The 23,147-nt window shown below is 46.3% G+C and overlaps 2 protein-coding genes across 2 annotated transcripts in view; one reads left to right on the top strand and one right to left on the bottom strand.

Annotated features, from left to right (window-relative positions):
- dock5 (dedicator of cytokinesis 5) overlaps window positions 1-17,281 on the top strand; it is a 69,281-nt gene extending 52,000 nt beyond the window's left edge. Inside the window, exons 38-51 of the mRNA XM_053870241.1 lie at window positions 363-452; window positions 2,747-2,851; window positions 3,070-3,211; window positions 6,835-6,916; window positions 6,994-7,078; window positions 7,185-7,271; window positions 7,345-7,521; window positions 9,085-9,168; window positions 9,238-9,375; window positions 9,516-9,688; window positions 11,220-11,352; window positions 11,470-11,629; window positions 15,530-15,642; window positions 15,751-17,281. Of these exons, the coding sequence (XP_053726216.1) occupies window positions 363-452; window positions 2,747-2,851; window positions 3,070-3,211; window positions 6,835-6,916; window positions 6,994-7,078; window positions 7,185-7,271; window positions 7,345-7,521; window positions 9,085-9,168; window positions 9,238-9,375; window positions 9,516-9,688; window positions 11,220-11,352; window positions 11,470-11,629; window positions 15,530-15,642; window positions 15,751-15,852 (1,671 nt within the window). The 3' untranslated portion in view covers window positions 15,853-17,281. The remainder of the gene's footprint in view (window positions 1-362; window positions 453-2,746; window positions 2,852-3,069; window positions 3,212-6,834; window positions 6,917-6,993; window positions 7,079-7,184; window positions 7,272-7,344; window positions 7,522-9,084; window positions 9,169-9,237; window positions 9,376-9,515; window positions 9,689-11,219; window positions 11,353-11,469; window positions 11,630-15,529; window positions 15,643-15,750) is intronic.
- Window positions 17,282-19,346: 2,065 nt separating this feature from the next.
- LOC128762919 (uncharacterized) lies at window positions 19,347-20,497 on the bottom strand. The gene has a single exon (XM_053871494.1). It carries the CDS (start codon window positions 20,487-20,489, stop codon window positions 19,512-19,514), a length of 978 nt encoding a protein of 325 aa, XP_053727469.1. The 5' UTR covers window positions 20,490-20,497; the 3' UTR covers window positions 19,347-19,511.
- Window positions 20,498-23,147: the final 2,650 nt, after the last annotated feature.

Here is a 23,147-nt window from a genome sequence, read left to right as displayed (position 1 = left end):
CTATTTTTATAAATAGAATATGAATATTTAGTGCCGATTTCAAATACATCCGTACAAAATGTCACAATCACATGCTACCCGTTATATATGCCATCAAGTAACAGGACTTGTCCACTGAAAGACCCAGGAGCTCACCTCACTGTAGGGTATGCCAAATGTTTTAATTGTTGTCTCTCTTAACTCATTTATTTCACGCCTGTGAATCATGTCTGTGAATTCTTGCTCCCTGCGTTGCCACCACTCGATCTGATCTTGTCACGCTGCTCCTGGTCCGGCGGCAGCACCGGAGCCAGATGGCAACTCCTGTCTTTTTAAAATATACATTCTATGCGGCTCCTTCTCACACGCGTGTGTTTCCTCAGATGTGGGAGAAGGCCATTGAGCTGGGCAAGCAGCTGGCCAAGATGCACGAGATCCACATGTTCGACTTCATGGAGCTCAGCCAGCTGCTGGTAAGGACTGACGTCTTCTCGCTCTGCAACCACACCGACCAAATGAAATCAGTCGTCAAGTTAGCGCTTCATTATATGATTTAATTGAGCTTGCGGACTGACTGTGTTTGAATCAACGTGTAAACAGAGTGAGGAAATGGGTTTTTAATTGGCCTGAAATTGTAGAATCGGCTCATTTTCACCTGATTGGCTTGAAATGTTTTTTTAACAAACTATTTGTGGAGTGTTTTTGACTCATTACTGTGTCTCTGCGACTGCAGTATACCCACAAAATCTGGTTTTTAGCGCCCGTTTTTCCACTAATGGAATCCTTTGGTGCAGTTGTTGAGGCCCTAGCAGGGTCCCTCACACACAACCATCACCTGACCTCAGTGGTTTCAGACTAGCGAGGGTGGAAGTGTAGTGCTGCATTACATCTCTTGGTGAGGTCAGCCCTGTGAGCCAGGGCCTTCATGGTTCCACTGAAAACAATGAGTCCATGTTTTACTCTGTAAAGAATAGAGGCAGAACAGAGGCTGCATGAGCGGCAGATTAAAATGTTATGTAAGGCAGGAAGCAGCAGCGCTAACACTTGACAGTAATGTGTCAGCAGAAAGTGAAACATTGTCATAAGAGAGCAGCTCCCACATCAAATGAACTCTGACATTGCATAAAAGCATTTAGGTTCAAATGAGGAACATTAAGGCGCAGTTTGTATGGGGATGGCCACCATGTTGGATGCAGTCTTCGGCGAAACCATTACATTTTCATTGCCGTTGTGTCCTCATCATGACCTATTCCTGGTAGAGAACACAAAGCATTGTGGGAATTCAAGGCCAAACAGAAGGTGCAGGTGGTTGTACGTGGACTTCCACAATTTACCATTCATCGTATGCATGATGTGTCGTCTGTCTAAGTGACCACGTTTTGTTGAATTCTTACTGGAAGCAAGATCAACGAGGAGTGTGGAGCTAAAAACATTAGCTTGCCTGAGAACGCACAACAGTTTAATGCCCTACCTTTACAATCTACAGATCCTGAACCCATCCATTTGTAAACACTGTGATACTAAATGTGAGTGCATGTGTGTGCACACTCACAGTTTGTAAACGGCCCATGATGTGGCGCAGACCTGAGGCAGGTTCGCAGCAGCCTCCGTGGATGCTGTAGGCCGGGTCTCCCAGGGAGGCCAGCGGGGCTGCGCTCTGTAACGTGAGCAGCAACACGTTCTGACATTGTCTGCACAATGAGATACAAATATGTGAGGTCGTGAACCTTCATTAACCGCTCTCTGATGGCCTCACTTGACTTGCTTAAGTGAGGGAAAGAAAGAAAACGGGGTTGTTCAAATCAAGTAATAATGTACATATTTTCACTTATAAAAATGTTATCAATTACATTCCAATCAATTTTTATAGTTTCATATAGAAGGAAATACTATCTATCTATCTGTCTATCTGTCTGTCTATCTGTCTGCCTGTCTGCCTTCTTCCCCTCATGACTGACGCGTATCATACTGGACACCAAGGTGTCATTGAAGAGGTGTTTTTTCATAGAAATACTAGGCTTAAGTGGCCGGGAATTTAATGCAGGAGGGATTTAAACAGAAAAGCATTGCAGCTGTGGCCTTGACTGATCTTTACAAAGAAATCCTGAGTCCACTGGGGCCAAAACTTAGACAAGACGAAGGAGTCTTGAGTAGAATAAGACTTAAATCACAACTGTTGTCAGTAACAATTCATGGATGAGATAGTTGTTTGTATCCTCTCCTTCGTCATTGTTGTATATTGTTCTTTGTGTAATAGGACTGAATTTGATCAGTTGAAAAATGATTGAAGTTGTCCTTGAGTCTGAACAGGAGTCCTCTTATTTAAACTTTTTTTCAGTCAGTGCTTATATGGAAGTATAAGATAGTATTTCAGAGTCTCTAAAATTCACTGTAATGATTAGTTTTCTTTCAGTTGAGTTGTGTTTTTCTTGAAAACACACAACAGTTTAACACACGTGTACGACAGCAGCATCCTTCAGTGCTCAGATGCAGCTCTGGATTTATGTGTGTTGTGGCCACAGTGATCCAGGCTTCCTCAGGATTTGTTTAAAAGAACATGCCGAGGTTAATGGATGGCCACAGGTGTGTGCGTGTCTATTTTCTCTCTTGCCTCCAGAGAGCGAGACTGCAGAGGTAATAAGTGGCAGAAAAGGAGAGACGTCTGGTGGGGTCATCCTTGTGTAACTGCATTCACCGTCATAAATGGAGCGCATTTTAATGGCCACCTTGGCATTTGTCGGTCCGTTTACATCACTCTTTGTCTCAGAAACAACAGGCGCAGTTCTACGAGAACATCATGCACGCCATGCGACCGCAACCGGAGTACTTTGCGGTAGGATACTACGGCCTTGGCTTCCCTTCATTTCTGAGGGTAAGAAAACTCCTCTTTCTGTTGAGACTGAGAAAACATGCATGTGATGCGTCAGGACTTCTTTTGTGCCCAGCTCTCAAGTGGAACTTGATTCACTAGAGGTTGTTAGCAACTTGATAACTCGCAGAGCCGCAGGGACCAACTGGAACCTTTATTGACACCGAGTCAAGTGTTTGCTAAAATGATTTCTGGCTTTACAACCGACCTTTGTCTTGCAGAACAAGATGTTCATCTACAGAGGGAAAGAGTACGAGTGGCTGGAGGACTTCAGCCTGAAGCTGCTGTCTCAGTTCCCCAATGCCATCAGGATGACCAGCACAGCGCCACCTGGAGAGAACATCAGTAACTCACCGGGGCAATGTATCCTTCAGGACAAGTGTCATTTATGAGGCTCTTGAAGGAGAAGGTGTGTGGTGCAGATGATGTTGCAGTTCGTGACCTTGCTGTTGCTGTTGCCTTATTGGGCCCATATTTCTTCTGGTGATCGATAATCGATTTCAAACAAGCTCAATGTGACAGTAAATGGCAGGAGTGTTTTGCAGCCTGGTAGAACTGGAGCACAAAGTCTGTTTTGCTACAGTCGGGATTCAAGTACCGCAAATCCCAGACTATAGAGTGCAGCGGAATATTAAACGCACCCACTAAATTTAAGAAGGAAAATAGATCTTCATCCATAAGCCACAGGTGCAGTGGTGCTGTCTTACAGCGTAGAAAGGTCAGTGGTGCACCCGCCTTAAAAATGCATGAGGATCACTTGGGAAACTGGGTCCAGCATGGAGACTGACTGATGAAACAAACTGGACAGTGTTCTGAACTGGATTCATCTACTCCTCACATCATTTATTCACATTATTCTGCGTGTCCCAAGTTCCGACACTGGGAGATCGGCTCTGTGGACGGAGCTGGGGACACGTGGAGGAAAACAGCGCATTTTAAACATTACAACACCTGTGTTGCCATTGGTTTGGTGTGACGTGGCTCAATATTTTGGCAGCATGACGCTCTTTAGCCTGTAAAAATCCATATATTAGTTGTTGCGTAAGCTGCAGGGTTCAGACTGAGAGAAAAAAGTAGCGGCTTATAGACCAGAAGTTACTGTAGTAACAACTGAAATTGTCTGTTCAGTTTTGAGTTACAGATTGACTGTAGTTCCTTGACACGATCTGATCGTCTCTCACTTTCCTGAGACGTTTTATTATTGTTCACAACTCAAGCAAACTTCATCCCACTAACAGCAAAGAATAAGAGAGATCAGAGCACCTGAAAATCATTCATGTCCTCATTGACATCATTTTAAACCCCCCTGAAATGCTCATCATATGGGACCTTTCAGCTCTCACTCCTGCTTTTTACATTCAGGGTGGCACTGCTGTCACACACGTACAGCATTTACTACTCCTTCCGTAGCGTGCCTGAGCTCCCGTAGAGTTGAGATAGCATCATTTGTCATTATACATAAAACAGCAAGCTGTTTGCTCGGCGGCTCTTTTCAACGCTCGATGTTTGGAATTTAGATCACTGTGCCTTAAAACTTGTATCATGAGGAGAAACTGTGTTATGTTGCGGGTTGTTTCTGCACAGAGCTATCCAAAATTACATCACCAACATTGCGATGCTAATAATTTAAGAGACCCTCAGTGCTTGTAGTGTGATTAAAAACTTGGCCTTTGGGTGAAACACAGTGGAAACTTTTACCAAAAATGTGCAGGAAATATTGCAGGCTGTATTGAAGGAGTGGAGGTGACAGCAAAGTCATGTTGCAACTTAATGCAATGCACTCACACATCAGGCCAAAAAGAAAAGTCTTGAGGGTCAAAATGCCAGACAGCATCGCAGGACAAAACTGGTGAGAGGTGTGGGGTCTCCTGATACCTGCATTGACATTCAGCTCGTGTCCTTCTGCTGAATGATAGATGACTATCTCTACTATTCACACTTGCTACACTCACTTGCCTCACATTTAGTCACATCATCCCTCCATTCACTGCTAACTGTGATGCAGTTTCCTTAGCAACTGCTATTTCATTCACAGTTTGCAAGCCTCTACTCTGTGTGTGTGTGTGTGTGTGTGTGTGTGTGTGTGTGTGTGTGTGTGTGTGTGTGTGTGTGTGTGTGTGTGTGTGTGTGTGTGTGTGTGTGTGTGTGTGTGTGTGTGTGTGTGTGTGTGTGTGTGTGTGTGTGTGTGTGTGTGTGTGCGCCAATTCCTGGAAACTTGCTTCCTTGTGGGGACCTTTTTGCCGGACTCAACAGGTTTAAGCCTCAACTTAAAAGTTCAAAATAATTGGATCATTATGATTGAGCTTCACTTTGGTTGAGAGTTCTGGCTAAGGTTGGCCATTTGTTTTGGCTGGTTAGGTGAGAGGCTGGGGAGAGCATGAGACTCAATGGGCTCCACTGAATAGGAATACAAGCAAATGTGCGTGGCTCTATTAACCCCTTGCTTGTCACAATGTCATTCAAGTGACTCATATCTACAGCAGTCTTGAAGCTCAGCTAGATCTTGGCTCCTGCTTGGAAATCTAGGCTGAGGGCTGCTGACCCGAGAACTGCCCTCTCAAAGGATAATCCTCATCACACTTGTTGCTCATCCAGGCTTCTTGTGGATTCTGTTTGTTATACCCACTGCAAGAATAGATAAAAGCACATAACCTAAGCACAAACTGCATAACTGACTGAAGTTTGAGAAGGTTACCCTGACTTTTTAGGGGTTTAAAGCTTGACAACACAACATGAAAAGACAGTTTAATCAGTAGCTGGTCGACATACTGGAATATCTGATGCTGCATGTTTTGGTGGGGGGGGTGTGAGTCTTGACAAGTTCTTTGATGTCCTAGATGGATCAGAGTTATTTGTTTTTGGGCCGTATTTACTGGAGAAGTATAGAACTTTCTCTTGATGAATGAAAATAGAGGCATGTTCTTATGGGTCTGGCGAGCCTTGCCTGTTATTGAACATTGTGGCTTATTTAAATGAATAAAACAATATTCATTCTATTGTGATTTCTGCTTTAGCTACTTTAGTTGAGAGGCTGGCGGCGCCCTTGACGTTATTGTTTATAACTAGTTTGTGGTGAACCAAGTCATTTGACTGAAATGGAAACCACACAGTTGCACACACCCTACTCATGTCCTCTGCTTTTAGTCCTCTGGAAGGGTACAAGTCAGGTCCATGTGTGATAACTTCTGTGCAGAGACGCGTGAAACCATTTCAGGTCGACTCCTCCTGGCTGCCTCACAGGACTCCTCTAAGATCTAGTCTTCCTGCATGTCTCTATCCCAAGTGCTGCTGGTGTGTCGGACACTGGAAATGTTTGTAGAAGGACAAGAAACGGATTGTTATTGTTATTGTTTGGCTTTTACGGCTGCTGCTCTCAGACCTGCCTGTGTTCTCAACTGTGGTGGAAAGTGGCAAAACTGTGTCTTCATTTTCAGAGCTCAATAGGTGGCGCTCTTTTAATTGAAATAATTGTTTGAAGCCAAAGATTTTTAGATTTAGTGGGCTCTGAAAATGAGGACGCTGTTTCATGAAGCCTAGTGGTTTGGGCTCTGCACGTTGGAGGGAAGGGCTGAGGGCTCTTTTTTGAGTTCATAAAAAATGCGACAACCCTGTCACGTCATGTGGAATGAGCAGCTTGGCAGAGGTGCGCACTGTCTCAGTGTTTTTATACAGCAATCTAACGACATTCGTTCCACCCACCATGCTGTTTCCAATGTTGAGAGAGTGATGCCTGAAATATCACTGTTCTCCGGCGATCCAGCTCTCACTCTGAAGCATCTTTATTAAATCACCAATCACGGACAGCGTCTGGTTCCAGAGCTGCAAATGCCATATTTTGAGAAGCGTGTTGTGACTAAAGCAGCAAATCTGTTGAATTCTCCGCAGCTACTAATTATCCTGACGGAACATCTTCTTTGTGACAATAATTACATGTGGGGTGATTATATCACGGCTCCTCTGGCGCTGTCCTTAACCGAACTCTGCAGACATTCAGTCGTTCACGGTGAAGCCGGTTCTGACGGTGCCCCACCAGTTCAAAGACAAGGGCGTCCCTGAGCAGATTCTAAAGTGAATACGGCTTTTTCTTATTTTTTTCAATTTGCTTCTGCAACCTTGCTGCCATTACCTGTCTGCCACCCCCGCAGCTATTACAGAACCAATGAAGTCGACCAGTTCCAGTATTCCAGACCTTTCAGAAAAGGAGAGAAGGACCCAGACAATGAGTTTGCTGTGAGTTTTTTTCCCCCTCTATTCCAGCATTGTGATGTCTGAATGAGATGTTTGGAAAGGTGCTCTTCAAATGGTCACTGCATGTTTATGACGTGATTCTCTTCAGACCATGTGGATCGAGAGGACCACCTTTATTACCTCCTATCGCTTCCCAGGGATCCTCAAATGGTTTGAAGTCAAGTCTGTCTCAGTGGTAAGGAGCGGGGGGGGGGATTTGTCTTCTGCTTCAAGTCCAAATCACATCTGACAGAGACGCCGGCTGACAGGTGGAGATCAGTCCTTTGGAGAACGCCATCGAGACCATGGAGATGGCCAATGAGAAGCTGAGCAACCTGGTGCAGCAGCAGGCCTGCGACCGTTCGCTTTCCATCAACCCGCTGTCCATGATGCTGAGCGGCATCGTGGACCCGGCCGTCATGGGGGGATTCTCCAACTACGAGAAGGTTGGACACCTGTTTTTTTTTTTTTGTTTTTTTTTTAGTCAGTCCATTCTTTTCTGCTCATGACACTGCAGGAAACTGGAGCCAAAAAACAGGTCACCTCGTTATTTGGGGAGGTTTTTTGTTAAAGCGCGTCCAGCTGGGTGGAGATCACAGGTTTGAATTTGGGCCAGATGTAGAGATCCCTCAGCTGGTGCCGGCGGGTGTCAGAAGGCAGTCAGGAACAGGCTGGGAAGTGAGGCAGAGTATTATGTGGGGTAATTATGCAAGAACACGCTGCTAATTTACAGAAACCCTTGTCCTACTAAGTCTTGTTTTGGAGGTCGGCCTTCACTTGCTCTCATCCAAGATGAGACCCTGATGACACCGTGGTTTTACTTTTAGAATGAGCAACCGTGTCTTACTTTTTTGGGTTTGGAAACGTACTTCTTAACTTGAGCTACAAGATGTTGCGGCGATCAGAGCAGTTTCAGTTTGCATGGACTTCCACTGTGTTTCACGGTTTGGTCCTTGTTATATGTCACATCTTCTGTCAGACCATCGAGTCTGTGCTCGTGGCCTTTAAGTCGTTCCCAAGATGAGAAGACAGTAGCTTCAAACAGCTCCTGTGCCCCAAATCCAGGGCGCTGAAGATCAACTTATAACATGCCTTTTTTGTTACCTCAAGTGTGTCTGTACTTGGTCTGAGCAGTTAAATTACCGTAGATTACTGCGACTTCATAAACTGCTCAGACGCCGTGATTATCGTTACAATATTTTATTTTTTTATCTGTTCGTATTAAATATAAGATGAAACGTTAACCTTGACACCTGCATTCCAACTCAGACACACACACACACACACACGTACGTTCGTATCTATCCTTGGTGGGCTTCTCATTGCCATAACCCTTTCCCCAGTCTCTCACCCTAAACCCAACCATCCAACACCTCTGAACCAAACTCAAACCCAGTCATAATGACCTACTTATTTTGAAGTCTTCTTAACCTTGTGGGGTCCGGCCAAATGGTCCCCACGAAGGCATACGGTCCCCCCACAGCAGGATAAACACACACACACTAAACATAATAATAACAGAGCAGACATTTTTATTCAGAAAAACAGACTTAGAAACAGGAGCAAATGGAGAAGAGAGTCACTCAGACACGCGCGGGCAAACAGAGACCCACAGTTGTTTTAGTGCGACCTTTTGCTGCTGTCAGAACAGAAAGTGGCAGGTGAACTGTGACCCAGAGAAAGTCAGGTCTTTGTTTACCTCTGAACCAGCGAGCTCGACTGTGAAGTGTTACTTTTTAGGATTTGAAAAAGAAGATTACGGCCCTCGGCTCCTTCAGGCAGGCGGTTCCACAGATTTGGGCCAGAGTGAGTGAGGAAGCTGCGCCACAGGCTTTCATTGTTATGTTTGAGATGATAAAGACGCCCACCTGAGGGGCCGTGAGAGCGATCACATGGTGGAAAGATTGGGTTCTGCTGTGAGAAAAGAGTTCAGTGGTATATAGGTAAAAGCTTGATTTGTTGGAGCCTCCCGGGTTTTATTTTCATGATGAACATTTTATCGTCTGCAGGCTTTCTTCACCGACACCTACATCCACGAACACCCCAAAGACCACGAACGCATCGAGGTCCTCAAACATCTCATCGCCCTGCAGGTGAGGAGCATCGCGGTGCCCCCCCACGCTCTTCAGACGGCGTGTCACACTGCTGGCCTCTCCTTTCAGATCCCTCTGTTGGCAGATGGCATTCGCATCCATGGAGAGAAGGCCACGGACCAGCTGAAGCCCTTGCATAATCGTCTGGTCACGTGTTTCCAGGACCTCAGAGAGAAAGTGGAGAAGCAGTATGGCGTCATCACCTTGGTGCGTTGCCGTCTTGCTCAGAGAGGAGGGAGCTTATATTAGCGCAGCGACATTAGTCTTCCTTCAGCCGCCCGCTGCGACCCGCATGTCATTGTGCACCCCAGTCCCTAATGATGACTAATCCCATTTGTGTGTCTCAGCCCTGCTCGCTCGCCGAGAAGAAGAAGAGCCGCGTGGGCTCAGTGGTGATGCCCTACATCCTGTCCTCCACCCTGCGTCGCATGTCCACTGTCTCCACCTTGTCCAACGCCTCCTCCGGCCTGTCCAGCAGCTCCGCCTCCTCCGACGGACCCTCCTGCATTTCCTCCCAAGAGTCAGTCCCCAAAACCTCCTGCTGCCCTCCTTACTTTCTGCCTCTCTCTTTGTCTGCACAATCTGTTCTCCATGGATGTGGGGGTCTCTGTGTTGGGTGTGAGGTGGAGGAACACACTAATCGAATTAGGAACGCAGAGAGCCCATTTTCAGATCCGTGTCGTCTCATGTGGACGCACACGTCTCAGCCACTCGCTGCACTAACTGAGTCGCTGTGGACCTCCACTTATTTCCAGGTCATTTGCCCCAAAATTTCCACACACTGAAGGCCACTTTCCTCAGGCAGCAAGTGCAAAAGTGTTCTTAGTAGGGGTGGGACTCCATTTGAAAAAAAAAAAATATTTAGAGCTTTTATCATTAAGGAATCTAAACTAAGTACATTTTAATATTCAAAACCAGTGGAGACATTTCATTTGAATCAGACTCAGCTTTAATGCCAAGGTCAGTGAGGATCCCACCAACTAGGAAAGTGCTTTGGAACAACGCAACCAAACACACCCAAAAAATACAAAATAAAATAATAATAATCTGTACACTTGAGCCTAAAGATGAGGGTAGAAGCGCTCAGTGATGAGCCATTTATTTTGCCTCCAATCTGATTTTTTTTAAACTTTCATTTTCTGTCCATCCGTCATTGACTCACCTCATGGTTTTGGTGATGACATCACATTGTACAAGGTGGTGCACTTTATGTGCGATTGATCCGCGTTGTTTATCGAAAGCCTCTTGATTGATCGATAATTTTGACTTTTAATTTTGAGTTGAGCTTAATTGAATAATATAGTTGTTGAAACTTAAGTCCATGTTTGTTGAATTCCCCCACTGTGGGTCAATTAAAGAATTGCTTTGGGTCATGAAGGAAATAATGACAAGCAGCTGAACTGAGTTCTCTCTGACGGGTGGCTCGTGTCTCTCTTAGAGGAAGGGTGAGGAGTTCTTTCACTCATGAGAGACTCGGAGTTGAGCCACGTTGAAAGGAGTCACTTGAGGTAGGTCGGGCATCTGATGAGGACGCCCCCTGGAGGCCTCCCTTTGGAGGTGTTTCAGGCGCGGCCAGCAAATAAGCCGATGAGGATGGGGTGTTCTATAACACTGGTCCCATTTTCAAAGATCCGGATCCAGTTTTGTAGAATGATCCTAACAGTTTTATTAACTATAATTGTAAGGCAGGGATGTTGCATCTAACAAACTGACCCTGAATCTGAGTTGAGACCCTGTGGTGAAGCTCTAAACTGCTGCTCTGATTTCATTCATGGCATTTGTGTTTGTCTGTAACCAGCCTGCTGTGTCCTGCGCTACGCTGGTAGACAGTATCGCTGCTTTTGATATTACATGAGAATTTCTTCAAATCGCTACTGTAGCATTTGTCCTTCATCATATCGATCCATTCATTCTTCTTTCTTTTTTGAGATTTGTGTGTGTTAATATATAAGGTGGTCCAGGAATTCCCTTTCAGAACTGAACACCGAGATCCGCCTGAAGTCTGCCGTTGTTCACCTCCCTCGCTCTCTGCCTTTACCTGTTCACCACAGTTCCTTGTTGTCCCGACCCAGCGATCGACGAGCCTCCGTCCTGGACGATAACCGGATCGCTCGCAAGAACAGGAAGGAGTGGAGCGTCAGCAAGTCGCAGGTCCTGCTGGAGAGACAGTCGGACGCAGACGAGGTCAGACCTTCCGGTTATTTTGTCATTCATCCACCTCGGTGCAATATTAGGGTTTGTTATTCAGTCGTGAAGTGCCCACATGACTGCACATCTTATTTTCCGCTTTTGTTGTTCCAGACGCCTCCTGAGAAGCAGCAGAGGCCCAAGAGTTTGCAATTAGGAGACAGACGCCTGACCCTGTCGCTGTTCCAGGGAGCATCTTCTCAGCTGAGCCTGTCCAACCCTCTCAGCCCGCTACCTGCCTCTCCACACACGCCTCGCACACCTCGCAGCTCCAGTAAGTTACAAATCTCAAACTCACTTTCTCATATATCCAGTCTGGTGATGCGTGCCGGCTTTCATGTGCCGCCTTCAAAGACACAGTAAACTCCCAGTTAAGGGGCTTCAGGAGTTCATAAATAACTTATTGCCTTCTTTTATGCTCAAACTAAAACGCTAATTTAACTGCTCTGCTTTTACTCTCGTCGCAGAAACACTCGTGATGCGTTCACTGACCTCATCAATCACAATGTGTGAGAATACTATTTGACCCCTCGACAGCAGAGGCATGAGTTAAAGTGGGGTCTTACTGCCGTTTGTTTTGGGTTTGCTGGCAGAGGTGCAGTGTCGAAAGAAAGGACGTATATAATGCAGTGTTGTTGCCCAGTAAAAACAGACTAACTGCGGCTTGGAAATGAAAAATCATTTGACTTATCTTCCCTTAATTTATGTTTGCCATAACAAGACGACATTCGTTTTATCTTCATCGCAACACACACACACACACACACACACACACACACACACACACACACACATTAAAATGTTGTATTTTTTAAGAAGCTAAAATAGGATAAAGTACCTCTAAATTCTGAAGTATTTTATGTTTAAGCTTTGCTATAAAACAGACCTTCAAGTGCCGGTGAAACGCACCTCCGATACCTGTCTCTCTCCAGGTCCTTCCTATACAATTCTGGTGACTTATTATACCAGGGGGGATTTAAATGTTAGGTTGTATGGTGACAAACGTGAGGGGCACTGAAGGGAATCAGAAACACTGTGCCATGACATTGTTTGATTATTTCTTACTTTATTTTGATGCATTTTCTTTAAAGATTCTCAATGTAAAGTTTAGTTGGTGAATGACAACAGAATGTTGGCAACAGAACAGGAAATATGCTATTACGATATGAAGGAACTTTTTTTTTCTTTCTGTTTATTTCGAGGGAGAAGACGCACTGCTCTACTGAGCATGACTCATCTAAATAATTTAAATTTGAAGAGAATAAAAAGAGGGGTAAATGGAAATAAAGACCTAAAAATATAGACGCTATATTTGGTATTTGTAATGAATGATGCTGAAGTACAATCCTTCACAGTTTAGACGACCTGAGGGAAGCATAAGTACCAGCCAGCGCCTCTTAATTCTGTATTTTCAGAAAACAACCACATATTAAGTTAATCATTTTTTCTCCAAATTGATCTGAAACTGTTTGTATTTTAAGTTTCTCTGTCTTTTAACACCATCAGGTACATAAAAATTCCATTGTACGGGGTTCAGTGAAATTGCAACAGCAAAGTGCTTTGGTTGATGAAGATACGATGGAAATCTCCCTAGATGACTCTGAAATGCTCCACTGCAACTGGTCTGGACTGAAACTTATATAAACTAACATGAGCGTTTTGTGTAAAGACTGGATTAAAACCAGAATCACAACATGCTGCCAAAAGCATCAATACAGAAGTGAAGATGGTTTAAGTGTGTTATAACGGACAGTCATGGTGGTGACAATGGCAAATGGTTTCATGACACAGCACTGAAAGGTTGATGAGGTTTCACGAAACTGTGTCCTGATTTTTAGAGGCCACCAGATGGCGCTGTCTGCTTTAAAATGTTTGGACCCAAACAACTCATGCAAGGAAGCCTGACCTCAATTCTAAACCAAGAGCGCCATCTAGTGGCCTCTGAAAATGTTTCGTGAAACCTGATCAACCCATCGGTTGTGAACAGCTTTCCAGGTTGCTGAAGAGGGCGTGACACAAGCCTGTTTCTCAGTAAAATATGAAATGCAATACAGACACTTGAGCAATGACTTGTGTTTGTCCTGGGTCAAGAGTGAAGCACCATCTCCTCCTTGTTGGATCTTTCCAGAGCATATTCAGACTCATCCCAGACCCGAGTGGCCACAGAACCCAGACTCACTACTGTGTTTGTGGACTTGGAAAATACATACTTTCAGACTGATGATGCTCCGTGACTCCACTCAGAACAGTGAGCTGAGATGTTGGGCTTGCTTGGAGCACCTCTCTTCGCTCTTCTCTGTGGCATCAATAGAGTTCAATAAGAGGGAGTTTGCAGCGTATTAACGTCCACGTCCGTGCAGAACGAGAACGAGAGCCTCTCAGACTCACGTAGGAAACACGCCGCCCACTGAGGAGTTGTGAACCAAAACCAGCAGACGCCCCGTCATCTGAACTCCCCACTCCCTCCCAGACTGCTTCCTCCACCGCCGACCGTCACAGTAACTGCTTTCACTTACCAGAGGTGAACAACTTGCTTGCCTTCATCTCCGTGATGGCTCAACGCGCTGTTGTAAGTCGCCTGGGATCAAATCCTCCACTGAATGTTTCGTCTTCTTCATGTTCACCACTGGATGTTTGTTCTCGTCAGAGCAGCAGCAGACAGAGTTTCTTTTTTTATGTACAGCACCTTGTGAGCGCGCTCAGACGGCGGCTTATTAAATATCAAGCCAGTCGGAAGAGACGTTTGCTCTGATTGCGTAACTCTTTCCAGACAAGGCGCCGCAGCCAACTATTTGCACTTGTGATTAGCGAACTCATCACACGCCGCGGCGTTATTAAAGCGCTGAGCGTCTGTCAGCTGCCGGGCGTGAAGCAGCGCTGCCTATTCTTAGTGCTACCTGCTGGTGAGAGTCGTAGCGCAGAAATCACAGCCGCTACAAACGTATCCAGCTGCGCCGGTTTCACAAGAAAAACACGTTCTCATGACATGAAGACGTCAGCATTTGGTCACAGCGTATGGAGCTTGTTTTGTCATAAGTATAGCTGATAGTGTTAAGGGAAGACATGAAGGTAAGGTGAGGAGCATTGTTATATGTAGTAAAGCGAACAGAACAGGCAGAATGTAACCGCTAAATTGGCTCAATTTACAAATTCCTCTGCAATTGCTCACAATTTTGTAATCTCTGACAAGTTCAATGTTGTAAATGAGGAATGGAGGTCAGTTGTTGTCCAAGTCTGAAAACAAGGTGGTTACGTCTGCAAACGCTTATAAGCAATTTGTAGATAAACACACTCTGTAAGCCGCTAGGAAACACAAATTCCACGAATGGATTTCATTGATTCAAAACTTCCACTTCCTGTTTTACGTTCAGGAAGCCATCTTGGTGCGCGTACGAGGGGTGGGGAGGATTCTCCGGGTTTTGTTACTTGGTGATGACCCTGAGAATCTCTCAGTTCGGAGCACAAATGCAGCGCCCCCTCATCCAACGGGACAGCTTGACTGAGCGAGAATCCGTTGACGGTGGCTAGCAGTTACTAGCGTCTACCGTTCCCTTTCTCAGCGTGAATGACTTGACGACTTTGTCTCTAGATTTGCTCACTTTCCAAACTGTCTTGGTGTCCTTGTGAAAACCATTGTAAAAAACAAGTAGCGTCAAATTTGGTGCAGAAAAGTGCGTATTTCTCTCTGCTCTTGGCAGTGATCGTGTATCCAACACTGCCAACATATAGCAACATCTAGAACCGCCAATGCGTTCCTGACTCTAAATGCGCTCCGTGTCCAACAGTAAAAGGTGGCGGATTCCATCGTTTCGGTCTCTGCGGAGACAACAGGACAGCAGAACGTAGCCTTGCTATGAAAGCCATGATAGAAGTTGAATGGAAAACTGAAGGAGCACAGTGGCATTGATATCCAGGGGGCGCTGCTGCACCAGTCATGACTTCATGTGAAAATCATTAGTGCTGCTTTAACAATGTTCTGACTTTCAATTTTGACTCACATCCTGTGTGATGATCCCAAAGGTTTTTCACCGAATAGTATTGGGATATTGTGATGTATTTAACCTGTTTATCACGTTACCCTGGATCAGACTGCACATTACAGTGGATTAGATTCCCGTGGCGGCTGAAGGAAGGTGAGCCAGGACCCTCTTTCATTTCCTGACGTGTGTTTCAGGCTATTCGTCGCTGCTCGGTGACGGCGATGTCGTGGACACCCCTGGCACCCCCCCACCCATGCCGCCCAAGAAGCACCCCCATGAGGCGGACCACCTCGGCTTCCCCTCAGAGGTAACACACAGCGCCCCCACTCTTTCACCTCATATGAACCTTTAGATGACAGGTCTCCTTTTAAGCAAAGCCTCATTTAATCATGAGTCCCCCTTTTCCCCCCCACAGCTCTCTCCCCCGCTACCCATGAAAACCGAAAGCAAGCCTCCGCCGCCGCCACCCAAAACGCGGAAGTCTATGTTCCCTTCATACGAGCACAGCCCCCAGTGATGCTCACCCACGCAGTAATTCTTCCATTGGCCTTTTTATGGAGGCGCGTTTGGTCTGTGCCGGCGTGCGGTGCCTCAGTGGGGGGGCGGAGGAAGACGCGTCTTTGTACTGAACCACATCCCTTCAGATGCAAGTCAGGAATAATTCACCACCATCTGACGGAGCTGCGTTTCTAGGCCTCGAGGAAGAGCCGCATGTTGAGGTACGATAGCAACTCGCTCACCTGACAAGCTTGTTGGCAGTGAGGAGCGCGGCACTGGATAGATTCATGACAGAGTCCAGATGTACAGATTTATACTACAGAATATTTCGCAGTTTTTCTTCATGGAAGGTGGTTCTTTTTTTATTTTTAATCTGAAACACTGGATGGCATTAATGAATGTGACGCTCAAGAGCTGCAGCTGCTGCACAACCAGTGCTGCTGATGCCTTCAATACCACAGGCTTCATTTGAAGCAGCCTGTGCACGTGTGCTAGTCAACAAGTCGAGGCTAAAATGAGTGTAGCGATAGACTCACCAGCCTCATTTGCTTCTATATATATATATATATATATATATATATATATATATACGTGCAAACAAAGCCTTGGAAGTCCCCAGGTTAATCCAGCTTTCCAAATGCGCTGTTTTATCGCAGGTTTTTATTGTGTGAAACTCAAAATAATGAACTGGATGCAAAGCTAATGTTTAATCTCATCAGTCAAAAGCATTGAATAATGAGGTTAAATATTTAAAACAAACGGGGAAATAAGGGGCCAAGAGGAGAGGATGTCTGTCTCCTGCTAACAAAGCTAATAACCCCCTGTCAGCCCGCTCAGTTGAGCAGCTAATGCTAGCGCTGCAGCTAAGAAACACTTTAAATTTATGCAACAACCTTTAAGAAAGTAGCTACATCCGTGCTTATTGTTAATGATGAAGACTTGTTCAGCGTGAACTCATACTAGCTAGTAAGCCATTAACCACTGGCTAACTTGCTAATGCTAATGTGACTGTTGACGGCTAATACGTGTTCCCTGATCCAGACTTTGGGAGTAGGTGAGCGAGCCTTTCCCGACTGTTGCCAGATGAACTCAGCTTTGCTGTACGATCCCTTCAAAGACCCCGAAACACTGTATGGTACCATTTGTATCCGATATATTTTTTGGTGTTGGTGGAAGAATTTTAAATTATTTGTTTATGGAAAGTTGTTTGCACATCCAAGTGTGTACAGAGTTTATTTTTATTTTCCGTGTCTTCTGAATCAACTTTATTGCATGAAAGCTTTGCTTTTTATATTGTTATCAGTGAGCATCGTCCGTATTTTAAGAACGACTGATGAGGGCCGATGTTTTTCTACTGGATTCTTTTCAACACAGGGATCAAATCTATTTTTACAGTCCTTTTTTTAAATGAAATCGAACGCGGAATAAAGACTTGAGGAGAATTTCCTGTGTTTTTTTTGTGACTCCGCTGGTTCTGTCAGTGTCTGCTGCTGCTGCGGTGTCTGTCTGTCTGTCTGTCTGTCTGTCTGTCTGTCTGTCTGTCTGTCTGTCTGTCTGTCTGTCTGTCTGTCTGTCTGTCTGTCTGTCTGTGAGACGGCGGAGGAGAAGGCCTATCCTCAGCGGCTGGCTGTGGACCACCAGGGAGCGAGGAACTTGACCTGAAAGGAGGATCACCACAGAGACCACCTGGGGTCAGTCGCACCGTGAGAGATGGATCTACTCAGGGTCTGACACTGCGGCTCCAGTGAAGTGGACAATGGAGTAAGTCACGTGCTCAGGCGTCTGGCAACAATCGCTGTGAATGGCCGTGGTTCAGACCGCGTGGGAGCCATCCCTCTGCTGCTGACCTGCTGAAGCCCTGAATCACAGGACAAAGAGGTGACAATATTTTCATCACGCGATTAAGAGAAATGTTTACATATAACTTAACACAAGCAAAATAATAGCTGCACTGTTAAAAGCATCAAAAATGACTGCTAGAAACAGAAATGTGTCACTCTCACTGAGTTTCTATCCCAAAACTACTACTACTACTACTATTGTACAATTTATTATTATGGTGTTGTAATCCATAACAACCATTCAGTATTACAATATCTACATCCATCCATCCATCCATCCATCCATCCATCCATCCATCCATCCAGACGGACGGATCCAAGCCGTATCCAACTTAATAAAGCAGATGTGTATTCCTGCCTCTCGCCACCGGCTGCCGGGATGCACTGCCCGCAACCCTGACCGGGACTAAGTGCTGGTTAGCTAGCGATGGATGGGCATTATCAACGAAATACACTGTCAAAAACGGAGTATTCGAAATTCATATCCAATATCAGATGGCACATGAGTGTGTCTATTGTTTCCCCGTAGAGTTTCAGTAGGCTGGGCAGCACATCCGGTCACATGACCAGCTCCGCTGAAAACAGGCTGAAACCGGATATTTTGCCTCGGCACAACACAACAACAAACAGATCACTTCAATAAACCAAATCCTTTATATGACATGATTTTTATATGATATGATTTGCCGACATTTTGAAATCTTTCTAGTTCATTCATGTATGCTGTGTGCCGCACAGAAACTCCACACTGCTACCTGCAGGCCGTTTGAGGTCATTACATGCTTCATGTTTAACATGAAATACAGATGAAGTTCACGCGTGACAGAGGTCTGCGCTCTCTGAGTGAGTTTAAGCACCATGAATGGATCAGCTTCAGCTCTCTCTATTGAGCTAGCGTAGCAACAATATCCGCCGCAGCTAACACACCAGATTAGCAGATGCTATCTCCAAACACTACACCACAGTACACCCCTCAATTACTGCTGTGTAATACACACCGGCGAGTTTATCTCCCAAAATGTAAGCACGACACTGAAGGGGGGGCACCAGGGGGGGTTAGATGCAAGTCAACTCTCCTCCTCCAATCCGAGCTCCATTTGTCCTCAGATCTCTTCAGGAGACGCTCGGTGAGTGTGTGCGTCTCAGGCAGATTAGTTCAACTAATGAGCTTTCGCTATCTTTGTGTTGCTGCAGGGAAAAGCTAATGAAGACAAAGATTTCACCAGGTTGTTTTTCAACCTCTCCGTGTTCTCGCTCACCTGCCGGTGTCGGAGGTAAACCGGTCGCCTGTTGCGTAATTTCCTGCGGACGTTTGACCTCATCCATGGATTTGAATATGATGGGACAATGTCGCTCAAGGCGAGTCTGTGAGCGACATTTGTACATTTGTATATCATCAACTTCACATACTGTATTTGTGTTCTGCTCCTGTGTTGTTGTGCTGGGCAGGCGAGGCTTCATGAAACAGTGTCCTTATTTTCAGAGGCCACTAGGTGGCACTGTCTGCTCTAAAAGGTTTGGATGTTTTTTAACTTGTAAACCGAGTGCGCCACCTACTGAGCCCTGAGAATGAGGACAGCGTTTCATGAAGCCTCACCTGCCCGTCACTAGCATCATGGATGTTTCACCTGCACCTGAAACCAACTCGACACAATAAGTTCAAGACCTTTTTTAATATCTGAAAGTGAAAAGCAATACATGAACCGAAGGTGTGTTTTCATATCGAAGGTCAGTCGAGACTAAATGGAGATTTTAGGGTTCAACATGGAGCCTTCAGCAGAAGGTCCACACAGCTCTTTCCTGGCTCTAAAGCTCAAGCTTGAAGGACGTTTGCTGCTCAGCTCTTGACTTTGGTCGTGTCACGTTCGGGTTTCATTTCCGGGACTTTGAGGCGGGACAAGCACGGGAAGCCGTCCAGGATGGCGTTGTAGTCCTTGATCAACATCTTCCACATGGTTTTCTTGCCGTATATCAGCACGGCAGCGGAGGCGGTGGTGTAGACGGACGTGAAGAAGAAGGTCAGCACGATGATGTTCTCATGCTTCACGGAGATCTGATAGTTGACGTAGAGGTCCACCACCAGGAAGACCAGGAAGATGAAGACCAGAGACAGAGACATCTGGATCACGCGCATCTGGGAGCCGAACTTCGGGGCGTGGGCTCCGTTGGTGCTGGCTTTCATGTTGCGCAGGTGGATGGCCAGGTGTGTGGAGATGGAGATGCAGCATTTGATCATGAGCATCCCCGGAGCTACGTCCGAGAGAAGAAGGTAGAGGATCTCATAAACCTGACCGGAGAGCGTGTCGGGCATCAGGACCCCACAGTCCTTGTTGGTGGGGTCGGTGTCATTGGCGTGGTGGAAGACCACCAGCATGGGCATGCAGGTGACCAGGCCGCACAGGGGGATGAGGCAGACGGCCAGCGTCACGTGCTTGAGGATGGCGGCCTGGATGTGAGTGTAGCACTGGTTGGGGGTGGTCACCAGCTTGGTGCTGTAGTAGAAGGTGAGGAAGCTGCTGTCCCACATGATGGTGAACTTCAGGCTGAAGATCAGCAGAAGGATGACGGTGTACCCGGTGGGGAAGACCAGACACTCCGAGTCGATCTCGTCCAGGGTCATCCAGAAGTAGCAGAGGAGCTGGTGGGCGATGTCGCTCAGCGCCAGGGCCACGATGATGCTCTCGCTGGAGCTCCAGCGCTTCTTCTCCTGGTAGGTGTGCACGCTCACCAGGAAGATGTAGAGGTTGAAGACCACGGTGGTGACGGCCGTCAGGCCCGTCAGGACCCAGATGGCCATCTTGCTGCTCGCAAGCATGACGCTTCCTTTTCACGTTTCCCGAGGTTTGCTGCGGAAACATGGTCCAAGCTCAATGTTATTATCAGCGGTGGCCGATCTAAAGTTGCAACCGACTGAGGCCAAACTGGAGTCTTCTCCATCTTGCTTTGACTCCAACATCTCAGGCAGAACAGCTGGACCCAGCTTATGCTTCCCTCTGGTGACATCACCCTGTTTCCCCACTCGGAGAGTGAGAGAATTCTCATCACGATCCAAGATGGCTGCTCGCGGTGTCAGCAGTGCGGAGAGCTCCTGTAACATTGCGTCTATTCCGGTCATAACTGTTTTCTTGAACGGAATAGGTCGGAGGCATGGCACCGTTCGACTGTGGACCATGCTAACAATGGCTACCGCTAGCTTGGTCATCATCCATCTATATCTGGATCAGGCTGATCCCGGCAGCAACGTCACTCCCAGCTAGCTCCCCGAACTATTAGTTTCTGAGTAGTTGCTTCTGAGTACTCACTGATACCAAGTACTTATACCTTTACACATGAAGTTACCTTGAGTTTGAGTCAGGTACCAGCTCGACATTCCTCAGTATGTTTTTCTAGTACGTGGGTGACGGACACAAGTTTCACTGTCGTACAAACACACATTTTACCAAATTGTCATAAGCTAACACTCAAAAACTGTGCACTGCCAGGAAGTGGTGTCAGCTCTGTGGTGTCGGTGGCCAGTGCTGAAGCCCGGTACCAGACCGATACTGGTGCATCCATAGTAACTAGGTGTGAGCTGGTCACTAAAAACAATGATCCCTGTGAAAGAACATCTTCACGCAACACTTTTTCTGTAATCATTTTATCTTTTTAAAGTTTCATGGAGTTCATGAGCAAATAAATCTGTGATGTCACTTAAAGAGACAGTGTCCTGGTGAAAGCCAGAACACGGAGTGTTGTATGTTTATAGAAAAAATATTCTCATGTTGTTGAAGTAAAAAAAGCAAGAAAAGTATAATACCAAGGGAGTCATTTTAGTGACGTAAAATTGTGAAATTTTAAATTCAAAACTAGGAGAAGTAAGAGAACAAGTCACACATCCCTAAAATGAAATAAAAAAAAATAAAATTCAGCAGCAGAGACTTGAAGATGACGCCAATGTGCTACACAAACTGAAGCTTTCTCACTGGTGAAGAAAAATGGATGTGAAGGTCGGGATAGTTGATCTCAGTGAGTCAGTGGCGGCAGATAGTCAGATGTCATGAAAGACAATAAAAATGATGTGTCCACTGCTGCGAACTGTGCGGGGATGATGCTTATTCCAGCGAGATCTGTCAAGGTTGAATATCTCACCATCATCGCCAGCTGAAATGTGGCGAGGGACGAAGACCTGACACCAACCTCAGGTTTGGTTCACTCACTTCTACGAGCATTAAAGGGCGCGACAAAGCCACGTTCCTGCCTCCCACGTCTGCAGGACCCCCTTGACTGAACCCCCTCACTGTCTCGGTCACCTGCGTCGGATCAGATCTGCTGGCAGAAACGCCTCTCTTTCTCTCAGTGATGACTGGGGCTAAAGACGGTGTCGGCACCGTGAAATCTCAAGGCCAGGTCTGTGTGGGTACCTGTGGCAGCCGCTCTGCTGTGACGGTCCAGCGCTGTGATCCCGGCCCGGAGTGGTCTGCCAGACGCCGCTGAGCGAGGTGAGGCTGCTGCAGCAGCAGGGCCTGGATCTATGTGCCGGCCTCAGCATTTGCATGGGGCTGAGGGAAGGTTTGCATTGGCAGAGGAGCGTCAGGACCCGGTCATTGGGAAGATCCGGTGGGTTTACTGTCATGTGATTAGTGCGGCGTGACAGCTCACTGTCTCGGACGCTGCATGCAAAGTGGATGTCCCCGCAGCCACACACACACGCAGCAAGTCACAGAGGTAAGAAGTGAACACGACCTCTGACTCACCTTCCCCTAAGAGCCTGGAGAAACAATGCAACTCTGGTGGACAAACTTCAGTCTTAGGTGAGGGAACGCACACGTTTGTATCTCTGACTCATGGCCATCACCCTTTCCCCAACTCTGACCATCCAAAACACATGGCTCACCTGAACCAGGACTCAGAACCCAGTTATTTTGCCGTCCTCATCCTCAAATTCAGGCTGGTATTGTGTCCCCACAACAGCACAAGGTCCTTACAAGGAAGTGTTTTGTCAAGAACCGCCCCCCTTAAGTAAGGTTAAAGAAGGTTCAGCCACTCGCACACACACACACACACACACACACACACACACACACACACACACACACACACACACAGAGGTTTGTCGCACCTGCTTTGTGAGGACCATTTCATTGCATCACCCTTTCTTGTGGGGACCAGCCAAGATTTTGTCACTATACAGTTCACACCAGAAGGTGCTTTGTCTTGAATTGGCCCCCACATAGACAGTTAAATAAACACACACACACACGTTTATATCTTTATATTTGTGGGGACCTCTCGTTGCCCTTTCCCCAGCCTCTCCCTCTAAACCTAACCATCCCAAACACACGGCTCCTCTGAACCAAACTGGAACCCAGTTGTAATGACCCAGTTATTTCAATGTCTTAATGCTCAAATTGAAGCTTAACCTTGTGGGGACCGGGCAACATGTCACCACAAAGGCCCCACGAGGAGGTGTTCTGTCAGGAATGACAGATAAATA

This window comes from Synchiropus splendidus, chromosome 7 (assembly GCF_027744825.2).
Source record: "Synchiropus splendidus isolate RoL2022-P1 chromosome 7, RoL_Sspl_1.0, whole genome shotgun sequence".
Lineage (NCBI taxonomy): Eukaryota > Metazoa > Chordata > Actinopteri > Syngnathiformes > Callionymidae > Synchiropus > Synchiropus splendidus.
The sequence above is the reverse complement of the archived record's forward strand: the minus strand, read 5'-3'. Positions and strand labels throughout refer to the sequence as shown.

Excerpts from the sequence above, each read along its gene's own strand:
- LOC128762919 (XM_053871494.1), bottom strand. The coding sequence starts at position 20,489 with ATGCTTGCGAGCAGCAAGATGGCCATCTGGGTCCTGACGGGCCTGACG.